General features: G+C 39.9%; 1 protein-coding gene across 1 annotated transcript in view; it reads left to right on the top strand.

Annotated features, from left to right (window-relative positions):
* Window positions 1-15,694, top strand: part of ABCA13 (ATP binding cassette subfamily A member 13) — a 527,556-nt gene that overhangs the window by 71,500 nt on the left and 440,362 nt on the right. The window contains 1 exon segment of the mRNA XM_023724448.1: window positions 12,523-12,653. Within this exon segment, the coding sequence (XP_023580216.1) occupies window positions 12,523-12,653 (131 nt within the window).

Here is a 15,694-nt window from a genome sequence, read left to right as displayed (position 1 = left end):
CAGTCCTCAGGCCCCTGATGTGGGTAGATGATGACCCTGCATAATGGGCAGAGCAGTGTCAAATGTCATGAACCTGCCACTTCACAGCTGAAACAGTTTAAGTTAGACTTTAGGTATATACCCTGTTGTACTGTGGTATGAGGGTCTACGCTGTTGAAATGAGCCCACACAAGCCTATGCAGGGGGAAAGGCACACAAAGTCTGCAGATCCCTTATGTGTGTGCCTAGGCAAAGAAGCTGTTTTACCCTGAGTTCCTGGCTTGGGGGAGCTGGCACATTATTTTTACTCCTGTTTGTTAATTTGTTCACTCTCCAAGACTGGGAGAATGGCTCAGGGCATGTGACGGGTCCTATTTCCAGCCCAAGGCCTCGGCAATTGCTGAAGTTTTTCTGGGACCCAGTGCAGAGCAGGGAGCAGGGAGGTAAATGGGAGAGAGGTTTTTCCCTAAGGGGGGTGTTTTTGATCCGCATAGTAGGCCGGACGCAAGTACTTATCTTTCGCTGATCGAGGGCTGCTTCTAACTGGTTCTGCATGGCCGAGTAGACTCTCTGCCGCTCGGTGCTGAAAACACCTCCCGAGCACTGCTGTTTGCCTGCTGATCTCGGCTGAAGGGTTTAGGCTCTTGCCAGGTCAGGTCTGGCAACTCCTCTCTGCTTCCGGACTGTCTCTCCCTTCCTCTGCCACTCAGTGCGGTTCCTCAACTTTTCCTTTGATGTTCAGGGCTCCTAGATTGTCATATATAATCAATTCACTTGTTTTTTCAGGTGTTTGTTGTAAGAGGGAACACCAGAAGTGTCTGACCACTCCGCCATCTTGGCCCTGCCTCTGCATTTCCTTTGTTTAAAAATTGTATTGTGTTTTAGGTGAAAGTTCACAGTGCAAAGTAGTTTGTCATTCAAAAATTTATACATAATTTGTTTTGTGACATTGGTTGCAATCCATGCAATGTATCAGCACTCTCCTCCTTTCCCTTTCCACCCCAGTTTCTCCATGTCCATTCATCCATCTTTCCAGTCCTTTCCTGCATTCTTGTCTTTGATTTTGGGCAAGTGTCACCCATTTAGTCTCATATACTTGATTGAACTAAGAAGCACATTCCTCATGTGTGCTATTGTCTTCTAGGCCTGTCTAATGTTTGGCTGAAAGGTGGACTTGGAGAGTGACTTCATTTCTGAGTTAGCAGAGCAGAATGGGTCTCCTCCATTCTCTGTCAGACCAGTAAGTCTGGTCTTTTTTGGGAATTGGAATTTTGTTCTACATTTTTCTCCCGCTCTGTCTGGGAACCTCTACTGTGATACCTGTCAGAATAGTCAGTGGTGGTAGCTGGGCACCATCTACTTGTTCTGGTCTCAGGCTGGTGGAGTCTCTGGTTTATGTTGTCCTTTAGTCCTTTGGGCTAATATTTCCCATGTGTCTTTGATTTTCTTCATTCTCCTTTTTTTCCGGACTAGATAGGACCAATAGATGTATCTTAAATGGCTGCTGACAAGCTTCTAAGACCCCAGATACTACTCACCAAAGTGGATTGTAGAACATTTTCTTTATGAACTATGTTATGCCAATTGACCTAGATGTCCCCCAAGACTGTGGTCCCCAGCCCCTAGCCCCAGCTCCTTGGGCCCTCAAAATGTTTGGATGTGTCTAGGAAACTTATATGCCTTTGCTTTGGTCCTGTTGTGCTGACTTCCTCTAAATTGTGTGTTGTCCTTCCCTTCACTGAAGTTGACACTTGTCTACTATCTATTTAGTGATTTCTCCTCCTCCTCCCTCCCCACCCTCTTAACCATCAAATAATGTTTTTTTTCTGTATGTAAACCTTTCTTTGAGTTCTTATAATAGTGATCTCATATAATGTTTGTCCTTTTGTGACTGACTTACTTCACTCAGCATAATGCCCTCCAGATTCATTCATGTTGTAAGATGTTTTGAGGATTCATCATTGTTCTTTATCACTGCTTAGTATTCCATTGTGGGTGTATACCTTAATTTGTTTATCCATTCATCTATTGATAGGCATTTAGGTTATTTCCATCTTTTTGCTATTGTAAATAGTGCCACAGTGAACAAGGGTGTGCATATGTCTATTTGTGTGTTGGCCCTTATTTCTCTAGTGTATATTCCTAGGAGTAGGGTTGCTGGATCATATGATATTTCTATTTCTAGCTTTTTAAGGAAGCGCCATATCGTTTTCCAAAGTGGTTGTACCATTTTACATTCCCACCAGCAATGCATAACAGTTCCAATCTCCCTGTAATGTCTCCAACATTTATTGTTTTGTGTGTTTTGGGTTAGTGACAGTATTGTTAGGGTGATATGGTATCTCATCGTAGTTTTCATTTGCATTTCTCTAATGACTAATGATGGCAAGCATTTCCTCATGTATCTGTTGTCCACCTGAATGTCTTCTTTGGTGAAGTGTCTGTTCATTTCCTTTGCCCATTTTTAAATTGGATTATTTGTCTTTTTGTTATTGAGGTGAAGTATTTTGTAGATTTTAGAGATTAGCCACGTGTTGGATATGTTGTAGCTTAAATTTTTTTTCCTAGTCTGTAGGTTTTCTTTTTACTCATTTGATGAAGTCTTTCAATAAGCAAAAGTATTTAATTTTTAGAAGCTCCCATTTATCTAGTGTATCTTCTGGTGTTTGTGCATTGTTAGTTGTGGTTTGTATTGTATTTATGTGATGTATTAGGGCCCTTTGCATTGTCCCTATTTTTTCTTCCATGATCTTTATTGTTTTAGGTTTTATATTTAGGTCTTTGATTCATTTTAAGTTAGTTTTTGTGTATGGTGTGAGGTATAGATCTTGTTTCATTTTTTTACAGATGGACATCCATCTGTATGAGCACCATTTTGTTGAAGAGATTGTCTTTTCCCCATTTAGTGGACTTTGGCCCTTTGCCAAATATCAACTGCTCACAGATGGATGGATTTACATCTGAGTTCACAGTTCTGTTCCATTGGTCTATGTGTCTGTTGTTGTACCAGTGCCAGCCTGTTTTGACTACCATGGCTGTATAATAGTTTCTAAAATCAGATAGTGCGGGGCCTCCCACTTAATTCTTCTTCTTCAGTAATGCTTTATTAATCCAGAGCCTCTTCCCTTTCCGTATAAAGTTGGTAATTTTTTTCCCCATGACATTAAATAATGCTGTTGGAATTTGGTTGGGGATTGCATTGTATCTGCAGTTTCCTTTGGGTAGAATAGACACTTTCACAATGTTGAGTCTTCCTATCCATGAGCATGGTATGTTTTTCCACTTATGTAGTTCTCTTTTGGTTTCTTACAGTAGTGTTTTGTAGTTTTCTTTGTACAGGTCTTTTACGTCCTTGGTTAGATTTATTCCCAAATACTTTATCTTCTTGGGGACTATTGTAAATGGTTTTGATTTGGTGATTGCCTTTTCAAAGTTCTCTTTGTTGATGTAGAGGAATCCAACTGATTTTTGTATGTTGATCTTGTATTCTGCTACTTTCCTGAAATCTTGTATCAGTTCCAGTAGCTTTCTTGTAGATTCTTTGGGGTTTTCTGTGTATAAGATCATCTCATCTGTGAATAGGGATAGTTTTACTTGTTACTTATCAATTTGGATTTGCGTTATTACTTTTTCTTGCCTTATTGCTCTGGCTAGGACCTCCAGCACAATGTTGAATATGAGTGGTGATAAAGGGAATCCTTGTGCCTGTTCTCAAGAGGAATACTTTCAGCCTCTCTCCATTTAGAATGATATTGGATGTTGGTTTTGTATAAAACTCCTTTATTATGTTGAGGAATTTCCCTTCTATTCTATTTTGCTGAGAGTTTTTATCATGAATATGTGTTGGACATTGTCAAATGCCTTTTCTGTGTTGATTGATAAGATCATGTTGTTCTTTTGTTTTATTTATATGGTGGATTATGTTGATTGATTTTCTAGTATTGAACCATCCCTGCATACCTTGTATGAATCCCACTTGGTCATGCTGTATTATTTTTTTTGATATGCTGTTGAATTCTATTGGTTTGAATTTTGTTGAGAATTTTTGTGCCTATGTTCATGAAGGATATTGACCTGTAGTTTTCTTTTCTTGTGGTGTCTTTGCCTGGCTTTGGTATCAGGTTATTTATGCCAGCTTCATAGAATGAATTCGGGAGTATTTCTTCCTTTTCTGTGTTCTGAAATAGCTTGAGTGGTATTTGTGTTAGGTTTTCTCTGAACGTTTGGTAGATTCTGCAGTGAAGCCATCCGGGACAGGGCATATTTTTGTTGGGAGTTTTTTAATTACCTCTTCAATATCTTCTTTTGTTTTGGGTCTGTTTATCTTTTATGCCTCAGTTTGTGCTAGTTTAGGTAGGTAGTGTGTGTCTAGAAATTTGTCCATTTCCTCTAAGTTTTCAAATTTGTTGGAATACAAGTTTTCATAGTATCTATTAAGATCCTTTTTATTTCAGTTGGATATTTTGAGATATCACCTGTCTCATTTCTTCTTCAGGTTATTTGCTTCCTCTCCTGTTTTTGTTTTGTCAGTTTGGCCAATGGTTTGTCGATTTTTTCAAAGAACCAATTTTTGGTCTTGTTGAGTCTTTCAGTTGTTTTCTATTCTGTATTTCATCTCTTATCTTTATTATTACCTTTCTTCTGGTGCCTGAGGGCTCCTTTTGCTGCCCTCTTTCTATTTGTTCAAGCTGTAGGGTTAATGTTTTTATTTTGGCCCTCTCTTCTTTTTTTGATGTGTGCATTTATTGCTATAAATTGGCCTCTAAGCACTGCTTTTGCTGTGTTCAAAAAGTTTTGGTAAGATGTGTTTTCATTGTCATTAGACTCTATGAAATTTTTTATTTCATCTTTGATTTCTTCTATTATTCCGTAATTTTTAAGTAAGGTGTTGTTCAGTTTCCAGGTATTTGATTTTTTTTCCTTGCTGTTTATGGTATTGATTTCTACTTTTATAGTATAATGATAAGAGAAGATGCTTTGTATAATTTCAATGTTTTGGATTTTGTTAAGGCTTTCTTTGTGGCCTAAAATGTGGTCTAGTCTGGAGAATGTTCCTTGTGTGTTGGAAAAGAATATTTACTTTGCTGCTGTTGGATGGAATGTTCTATATACTTCTATGAAGTCAAGTTTGTTGATTATGGCATTTAGGTCTTCTATATCTTTACTGAGTTTCTTTCTAAGTGTTCTGTCCTTCACCAAAAGTGGTGTGTTGAAGTCTCCTACTATTATTGTGGAACTGTCTATTTCTCTTTTCAATGCTGTTAGAGTTTGTTTTATGTATTTTGAAGCCCTGTCATTTGGTGTGTAGATACATATTAGGGTTATGTCTTCTTGATGAATTGTCCCTTTAATCATTATATAATGTCTTACTTTGTCTTTTATGGTTGGTTTTGCTTTAAAATCTATTTTATCTGAGATTAATATTGCTACTATTGCTTTTTTTTGGTTACTGTTTACTTGATATATTTTTTCCATACTCTGATTTTTAATATATTTATGTGTTTGTGTCTAAGATTTGTCTCTTGTGGACAGCATATTGATGGGTTGTATTTTTTATCCATTCTGCCATTCTCTGTCTCTTTAGGGATGCATTTAAACCATATACAATCAATGTGAATATCGATAGGCATAAGCTTATTGCTGTCATGTTGTTGTGCTTTTTTTGTGGTGCTAATGTTTTCTTTGTTTCTCTTACTTTCCTCTGCTGAGTTCCTTTTGTTTGTGGATTTTCTTTCGTTATTATAGATTTTGTGCTTCCTGAGTCTTTATATGTTTTTCTTCTTTTTTATTTTGATGAGTAGTGTAAAAATGGCTTGAGGATAGAGTGTGACATCCTGTAACTTCACAAGGGAATAGGAGAATCAAGATCAACAGCCCAAAGCTGATTTCTATGAAGCGGCAGTCAGACATGTGTCCTCTCTCTGCCACTTTTACCAACTCTGACACCAACCATCCCTCACACACACAGCACTCTTTACTTCTCTGCTGGATTCAATAACTCATTGCAATGGCCACACAGAACTCACAGAAGTACTCACAATTATGGGGTTTATTATGGAGGTAACAGTTACAATTCAGGCTCAGGAACACTCAGAATACAATTCATCCATGAATATGGCCTCTTTTTAACTGTGCTCACAGGCACACCTCTTCCTGTCTCTGGACCTCTGCCCAAAGACACTCAGCTTTCTCTCTCTGTGGGCTGGGAAGCCACTGCACCATTTCCTGCTGCCAGGTCTCTGTTGCCGTGTCTCTCCTGCTGCTGCTTCTCACCATCTTCAGGGGTGCAGCTTGCTCTCACTCTCTCAGTCTCCTGCTTCCAGAAGCTTCTCAACACAGGGATCCCAGGTCCAAAGCACATGCTCTAAGCTCCTGACTGTTCTTCTTTGATGGTGGTAGGATCCTCCTCTCTGATCTGGAATTGGCTCTCTTTTAAGGCAAAACGGACCAATCCCTTTGGTAGGCCACAAGTATCCTATCATACAGTCCTGCCCACTCACCTCGGTGGGAGTTACAAGACCATAGCTAGAAAGGCCACACACAAAAGTAATTAATCACACCACAGGTAGGCTTATTAACCTTCTTTGTGGTTAACTTGAAATTTACCTTTATCTTTCTACGTTTGAACCAATCTTTTATTACTTGTTATTGCCTTGACTTCCTATCCATTGTCATCATTTACAGATTTACATGTCTGCTTCTGTGTTTTGAGTCTTTTAGCTTTGTTTTATTGGTGAGATTTCTTTGCCTAGGTTGATATCTGGCTGATGCTGTCCTGTGTCCTACAGTCTGGTTGCTGTCTGATGTTGTTGTTGCTCTAACTGAAGAATTCCTTTTAATATTTTTTGTATATTTAGTTTTTTTTTTACAGATACCCTTAATTTCTGTTTATCTGGAAATGTCTTAATTTCACCATCTTATTTGAAAGAGAATTTTACAGTATACCTTATTGTTGGTTGGCAATCCTTCTCTTTCAAGGATTTATATATATCATCTCATTGCTTTCTTGCCTGCATAGTTTCTGCCGAGTAATCAGAGCTTACTGTTACTGTTTCTGCTTTGTAAGTGACTTTTCGTTTTTCTCAAGCTGCTCTCAGGATTCCTTCTTTGTCTTTGGTTTTGGCAATTGTGGTTATGATATGTCTTGGTGACTTTCTTTTGGAGTCTGTCCTATATTGGGTTCGTTGAGCTTCTTGGATGGTCAGTTTTCATCTTTCATGATACTTGGGAAGTTTGCTGCCAGCAAATCTACAGTCTTCTCTGTGTTTTCCATTTTCTCCCCCTGTTCTGAAACTCTGATCACAGCAAATTTTTTCTCTTGATTGTGTCTCACATAACTCTAGGTTTTCTTCATTCTTTTCTCTGATTTTTTTCTCAAAGTGGTGTCTATGGATTTGCCTTCTATCTTCCACTGTTTCAAATTTGCTGCTAAGACCTTCTACTGTGTTGTACATTTCTGAAATTTTGTTGTTTATCTTTTGGATTTCATTGCTGTTTTTATATGATTTCTAATTGTTTATTTATTTTAATATTTTGTTCTTGTATTATCCTCCTGAATTCTTCTCTTGCTTTATCCATGTTTTCGTTGATTTTGGTTGTGTTCCTTGTTTTCTTTCTTCTGTATTTTTCATGATTCTGTCTGTTTTTTCCTTGGTTTTGTCTGTGTTTTCCTTGATTTATTTGTTAATTTCTTGGAAAGCCCTAAATATTAGTCTTTAGTATTCCATATCAGTTAGCTCCACTGCCTTTTCTTCTACTGGAAGGTCATTTGTTTCTTTATTTTGGTCACTTGCTGGGGCCATCTTGTCCTGCTTTTTTATATGTTTTCATATTGTCTGCTGTCTCTGAGACATTAAGGTATTATTTTTTTTATTTATTGATTGTATGTTCATTTGGTTCATCCTACTTTTTGTTTTGTTATGACAGACAGGTGGGCCAGGTGTGCTTTGCTACTTGCTTGACTGTGGGCATGATAGCTCCCATTACCTTGTCTGGGGGTGGGACAGGGCAGCAGCAGGCAGGGTGATCCTGCTTTGCTGTACACTGGATTGGTGAGGCAGCTGAAGGAAGACTGGGAAGGTGATGTCTGCCTCCTGACATTGGTCCAGCAGTGTGGGAGCATTCACAGCCCCTCGCCAGATAGACGGGTGTGCCTGACAGGGTGTGGTATGGGCTCGCTTCCCTCCATTCAGCCCCTGGTTGAGTGGTGGGAGAGGAGGGCCAGTGTGGGCCCACTGTGGTGGTGGGCCCAAGTGGGAATGCTCTAGTTGTGGCATTATGGTGGGGGCCAGTGCAAAGAGGGCTGGCATACTGGTCTAGGTAGAGGGGAGAGGGAAAAGAGAAGAAGAGAAAGAAGAAGAACAAAAAGGTAGCTTGTGGGTGGGGGTGGGGAGACCTAGGAGGCAGTGGGAATGAGGAGGAGGTGGCTTACGGTGCTAAGTGGGAAGTAGAAAGAAAAGAAAGAAAGAAAAATAAAATATGATAAAATAAATGACAGTGTAGTGGGCACTGAAGGGTGGAGGCGGCACAGACCCAGGGTAGCAGCAGACTGGTGCATCGGTGGGACTCTGTCTGTAGCAGTGCAGTTAGGGCTATCAGGAAGGTGGTAGAGGTGACATACAGGGTGAGATGGTAAGGAGAAAGAAAAGTAAGGGAAAAAAATAAAGAAAAAAAATAGAGACATAGTAAGGGCCAGCGAGAGGGGGTGGGGCAGACCCAAGGTCCAGTTGGAAGGGAGGGGAGATGGCTTATGGGGCTAGGTGGGAAGGGGAAAGAAAAGAAAGCAAAAAATAAATAAGAGAAAAAGATGGTGGTGCAGTGGGAGCCAGCTGGTGGGGCGGCATTGAGCTGGGGTGGTGGTGGGCTGGTGGCTCTCTAGCTGAGACAGAGTGACGTGGTGTGGTGGGAAGGGTTGGAGATGGCATACAGGGCTAGGTGGGAGAGAGAAAGGAAAGAAAGAAAGGGACAAAAATAAAAAGGAATAAATAAATAAAATTAAATAAATGGCGTGGCACGAGCTTTCAGGTGGGGTCAGTGCAGACCTTGGGTGATGGTGGACCAGTTCTTCTCTAGCTGGGGCTGTGTGGAGTGGCCTGGTGGGAAGGGGTGTACGTGGTGTAGTGGGGTAGGTGGGAGGTAGAAAGAAAAGGAAGGGAAAATTAAAAGAAAAAAAATGGCTCAGCAGGAGCCAGTGAATGGGGGTTGGCCCTGGGCAGCATTTGGCCAGTAGCTCTCTAGCCACAGTGGTGTGGTGTGACCTGATGGGAAAGGGTAGAGGTGGCATATGGGGGGGAAGGGTGTTGGGTGGGAAAGCTTGTTTCCCTGGTTACCAGGTGCTCTGTCTCCCGTTGGGAGCTCTGTGAAGTTGCTTTCCTGTACTCCGTTTGAGATCATTGCTGGCTGTGTTCCAAGATGGTGATGCTGTGCTGTGTTAGTTGGCAGGGGACCTCCACTCCGTATCTCTCCTCCTTCTCTATTTTCTGTCAGTTTCTTTTTCCATTTGATGTTTGATCCCTTCATTTGATGCTTAGAGTTCCAGGATTGACGTTTGTATCTGTTTTACTTAGTGTCGTAGTTATCTAGGGCTGCTATAACAGAATACTGCAAGTGGGTGACTTTAACAAATGGAAATTTATTCCCTCACAGTCTAGGAGGCTAGAAGTCTAAATTCAGGATGTCAGCTGCAGGAGAAGGCTTTCTCTCTCTCTGTCTTCTGAGGGAAGACTCTTGTCATCAATCTTTCCCCTGGTCTAGGAGTGTCTCAGCACAGGGGTCTTGGGTCCAAAGGACACGCTCCACTTCCGGCTTTGCTTTCTTGATGGTAGGAGGTCCCTCTCCTCTCTGCTTGATTCTCTTTGTTATATTTCAAAAGAGATTAACTCAAGATACAACATAACCCTATCGATAGTCCTGCCTTATTAACGTAATTGTCTCTAATTCTGCCTCATTAACATCATACCAACCTACTACCCCTTGTGGTCGAGTAGATTCCAACTCATAGCAACCTTATAGAACAGAATAGAACTGTCCTATGAGGTTTTCAAAGAGTCACTGGTGGATTCAAACTGCCAACCTTTTAGTTAGTTCTTAACCACTGTGCTACCAGGGCTCCATCATAGAGATTAGGATTTACAACACATAGAATAATCACATCAGATCACAAAATGGTGGATAACCACACAATACTGGGAATCATAGCCTAGCCAAGTTGACACACATTTTGGGGAGACACAATCCAATCCATTACAGTTTTTTTGGGTCTTTGCTGCAGAGGGTCAACATGATGTGTCTGTCTATGGTGCCATATTGGCTCTGCCTCCCCTTCCTAACTTTTATAACGAGAAAATATATAACTGAGGAAATGTTTGACCAAAGAACAAAAGCACCCACGATACGGTCTCCATGAAATGACTGGAACTTCTGTGTACCACATCATTCCTCATCTATCTATATAAGTATTTTACATAGTGTACTAATGTCGTCCAGAGCATATTTTCCTCTATTTCAAAAATTTAACATGATATCATTAACATTTCATATGCTCTTATAGTCTTCAAATGATCTTTTTTAATGGCTACATAATGTTCAGTGGTGGTAAAGTACCATATACCATCATTTACTTAATTCTAGTGTTGGACTTTTGATTGTTTCTAAGTTTTTCACTATTAGAGATATGAGAAGGATATAATAATTTAAACTAAAATTTCTTAATAAACTATGCTGAAGTTGCCCAAAATATCAGCCAGAATTGATCAGCTCAGTTGTTTCAGTTTTACAATTCAACAAGTTAAACTGGCCTTGAATGACACATATCACATGGAGATCACCTTTGTGGGATGCCTTCCCAAAGTGACTTTCACACGTTTTCAGCAGCAAGGTATTTTTTTTCTCCTAATTGAATACTTTTGTGTAAATCTACTGCATTTTATTAGTAAAAGTTGATATTGTTTTCAGATTTATATCTGTTACTTATCATAACTGCCATCACTGAGACCCATCAGATCTGTCCTTAGGCCAGGGCAAGAGGCCCTTTGCTCATGGATCAGGAAGTCCATGGGGCCAAGAGGATGTGTCCACAGAGCTAGTGCTTCCCCTGACTTCCCATCACCCTGGAATTCCCTGCCTCAGGGAACCTGAGTCCACTTTCAGAGCCTGTTCAGACCTCTTTCCTGGTAGATCTTATCTCTGTGTGCATAGCTAGGCTTGAGGAGTGATCCAGAGGCAGCTGAAGCTGTGGGCAGAAGAAGGGGGGATGAGACTGGTGCTTCACTGTGGAAACTGGAGTGCCCACATTTGTGCACATGAAGCCTCTGAGGTACAGGGCTGTGTCAAGAGCTTAAGGCAAAAATTCAATAGATAGGTGGGAGTGAGGGGAGGGGTGGACTGAGGGCTGGACTTAATGTTCTTTGAACTGCCACAAATTCTAAATCTGAACCCAGTCTTCAAGTTGTTCTGAATATGTATTCGTCAATGTAGGCAAATGAAACGTATTGACAGTTAGTTAGCTTGTTATAACTTAAATCTTTGAACATAGCTTTCGTGCCTCCGTTTGTATTCTTGCCTTAAGCCCCGGAGATGCTAGGGTGGGCAATGAGAACAATAGGGCTATTTTGAGAGAGAAACAGTGTGAAATTGGAAGATACTGTGATAACTGTCTCATATAGCTTTAGCATCAATTTTATTGACAAGACATCAAATCTGGATTCATAGGGATAAATATTTGCAAGTGGCATCAGTTTTCAAAGGCATATCTTGTACTCATGGGGAATTTTTCAGTTACACAAATATGGCAGGAAAGAGTTTATTTAACAAGAAGATGCAGGGAAACAATCTATTTGGAAGTACAATTTATGTATCATTGGTCTTACATTGCTAAAATTGAGGTATTTACCAACTTTGAATGTATTTTCTAATTCACAATTTTTAGTAAAATTATTTATAATACGCATATATATTAAAAAATAAAGATAAAACCACATACATGTGGATCCCCTGAAGCCCCTTGCTCTATGAAACACAGTTTAGAAACCACTAATTCAACCCACCCATATTTGGATCCACGGGTTAAGAGAGAGTGGAGTTATTGGTGTACATGGCATTTCAAGATGTTGCCCTCCAAGTATTACACTGATTTTCTGAATTTTGAAGCAGCAAGGATGACTGTTGATTTATTTTCTGAGAAAACAACATTTCACACCCTGGCTGGCTTCGTAGGCTCCCTGTCTGGAACAGGAAGAACCCAGTCGGAGTTTAAGAAAGATCTATGGGAGAGCCAACCTCACTCGAGTCTTCTATCAAAGACAAAGGGAGTTGGCCAAAGTTCTCAAGTGTCTCAAAGAAAGGCTCTAACTCTTATGGTTAGTCCCTTGTCCAGGGGGTTTGGGTCTCATTTAAAGCCATGACAAGCAAGGAAGTATAAATGGTCCAGCTACACCTCACACAGGGCTGGGAGCCCGATAGGTAGGCTATAGATAAATCTGGAATAGGTGCTAAATTGTTTTGCTAACCACTAACTCATACTGATTTTTTATTTTTTCTTCCTAGTTCCTTAACATCCCTAGAAGATTTAGATTGGCTGCCACTCAACCACACATTCTCCGAGGTTTCTGAGTCTATACTAAATGTGACCATTTCCACACTGACATTTCTGCAGGAACATGGAGTAGCAGTCACTGGTAAGGGTACCTTACAGCTATTGCCAGTTTATAAGTGCTTCACTATTTACTTTTTGGACAATCCACATAGAGCTAAAATGCTGTTCAGAGGAATGAACTAATTAAAATATCAAATGCTGTGGTGATGGCTGCACAACATGGCGCATGTACTTAATATCACTGAATTGTCCCGATAAAAGTGTTGAAATGACAAATGTTTTGCTATATATATTTGTACCACAAGAAAAAAAACATAGTTACTAAACACTTACAGTGTGCCAGGTAATGTGCTGCCAAGGAATGCAAAGATGAATAAGTTTCATGACAGGTCTCAGATATCAAAACATAATAGAGACAAAGAGTTAACCAAATAGATCCATGGTTGGCAAACTACACTGACTGTTTTTCTAAGACTCATGAATTAAGAAAGGTTTTTACAGATAAACATTTGCAATCAATTTGATGACAGGAAACACTAACTTTGAACCTCAATTAAGAGAAATGTTATTCCCCTCCAAAAGAATTCCATTCTTCTCACTAGTAGACCTGTACTACAAAAGAAATGTTCTCAATGGAATTTTGTCAATAAAAAAATTGTGGAAAAAATACCAAATACAAAGAAGAATCAATTATTTGTGTTAAGATAGTGCTAAAGTGAAATTTTTAAATTAAAATTGAATTTGGCTTATTTTCTACCATTGTTGAAATTCTGCAGTCATTACTAGTAAAATGAGTTTTAATAAAAACAAATTGATTTTAACATCCTTTGACTTGATATTCTCTAAGGTTAGAGCTATCACTGGTTCTGTGATTTTAATTTCTTCTCTCTGCTGAACTCCTACTGGGAGGAAATACTTAAAAGACAATAAAGCTAGTGAAAGGAGGCAGGTTGAGGTGGACTTGAATAGTCCACTAAGTGAATAAGAAGCTCTTCCATAGGAGATGGAATGGAATTATTTAGCTCTTTTCTTGACTCAGGATATTATTTCCCAAACTATCGACTGGACTGGAACATTTTACTTTTAATTCTCTCCTTTTCCTTTTCTCCATCTCTTTCTCTGAGGGAAATACAGGAAGAGAACGGTTGGAATTAGAATTCATCCAGCCGTTCATCCATCCATCCCTCTATCCATCCATCCATCCATCCATCCATCTATTCTTTCTCTCATTCAGTAAACACTTATTGGGCACTTCCTATAAGCCAAACACTGTCCCAGACAGTGGGAATACAAATATGAATAAGACATGGTTTCTGCTTTCAGGGAACTCATGTTTAGTTAGGGGAGAAACATGTCAATAAAGAAAAAAACAGAGGCTACAGAGTAGGAATCTGGTCTCTTTCTCAGGAAAAGCTTCAAGAAGTTTTGAAGGATGAAATTAGAGATTATGAAAGAGAACAGGGCAACAACACCTATGTGTCAGTACCAGGAGGTAGAGAGAGCCCTGGGTGTTTGACGTTCAGTGTGGCTGGAGTATAGTGGGTGATGGCAGGAGAGAGCCTGGAAAGGGAGCCTAGGCCAGATCGCAAAGGCTTTCAGAACAATACAATTAGATCTGTGTTACAGTGCCCTGATGGCACAGTGATTAAGAGATCTCCTGCAAACCAAAATGTTGGCAATTTGAAGCCACCAGCTGCTCCTTGGAAACCCTATGGGGTGGTTCTACTCTGTCCTATAGGGTCACTATGAGTCAGAATTGATTTGATGGTAACAGGATTTTTTTTTTCTTTTTTATAGAAAGATACTGATACTCCTGGGCAGGTGTGAAGGGCAGACTGGAGTCAGGCAAGCCTGGAGGTCAAGAGCCCAGGGATCAAACCCTTACTTACCTGGTTACTTACTTACTTACTTTATTATGAGATCTCTTAATTATTTTCCAGGTTTCAGTTTCTTAACCTATGTAATGAGAAAGTTACCCACAGATATATCTTCAGCCCATTCCAGCCCTAATGTTCTTAGATTCTGAGATTTTTTTTTTCTCTAAGGAGTAACCTAACATGATACCATCCCCACTTCACCTCCCACCCAGCCCCAGGTTCTTTTTGTTCCTCCATAGGGCAGACCCCCATAGAGGGGAAAGATTTCTTTGTACATTCTGTTAGACAGAAGCCAGCAGGCAGGTCACTAATTTTTAACTTGCTTTTCACCTTAGGTTAATTGCTCATAAATCTTAAACAAAATCCAGAAGTGGGGTGAGAAACACCAAAAAGAGCTCGTTGTGATCTGCCTAATGACCTCAGTTTATATAAACTTATTTGGAAGCCTAAGTTTTTGTACGAGGAGTCCTGGTGGTGCAGTGGTTAAAGCAATCGACTGCTAACCAAAAGGTCTGCAGTTTGAAACCACCTGCGGCTTCATGGGAGAAAGACGTTGCAGTCTGCTTCTGTAAAGATTTACAGCCTAGGAAACCCTATGGGGTAGCTACGAGTCGGAATCGACTCAATGACAGTGGGTTGGTTGGTAAGTTTTCGGACAGCATCCAAATTACAACAACTGATTTACTTTACAGTTGAAAATGTAGTTACAGCTAAGAATGTCATTAAAATAAGCTATTTTCTACCAACTTGTTAGTGAGTCAGAGATAAGGAATTCTATTACAAAACATACTTCTCGAGGCAACTCAAAATTGCCTTCAATTTCTCTTGTTTCTGAGAAAAAAATTACACCAAATGAGCAGATTACAGTCTCATGGGAAAGGAATGGATCATGTCAGTGGCTTTGGGCCAAGTCACATTATCCATTGAAATTGTAAATCCACATATTCTTTTTTTTTTCCCATCAAAAAAATTTTTTTTTTATCGTTGTGCTTTAAGTCAAAGTTTACAACTGAAGTTAGTCTCTCATACAAAAATTTATACATACATTGTTTTGTGAACCTAGTTGCTCTCCCTGTACTGTGACAGCAGCACACTCTTCCTTTCCACCCCAGATTTCCCGTGTCCGTTCAACCAGATCCTAACCCTCTCTGCCTTCTCATCTCGCCTCTGGACATGAGCTGCCCATTTAGTCTCATGTATCTACTTGAACTAAGAAGCACACTCTTCACAAGTATCATTTTATGTC

This window comes from Trichechus manatus, unplaced genomic scaffold (genome assembly GCF_000243295.1).
Source record: "Trichechus manatus latirostris isolate Lorelei unplaced genomic scaffold, TriManLat1.0 scaffold00247, whole genome shotgun sequence".
Lineage (NCBI taxonomy): Eukaryota > Metazoa > Chordata > Mammalia > Sirenia > Trichechidae > Trichechus > Trichechus manatus.
The sequence above is the reverse complement of the archived record's forward strand: the minus strand, read 5'-3'. Positions and strand labels throughout refer to the sequence as shown.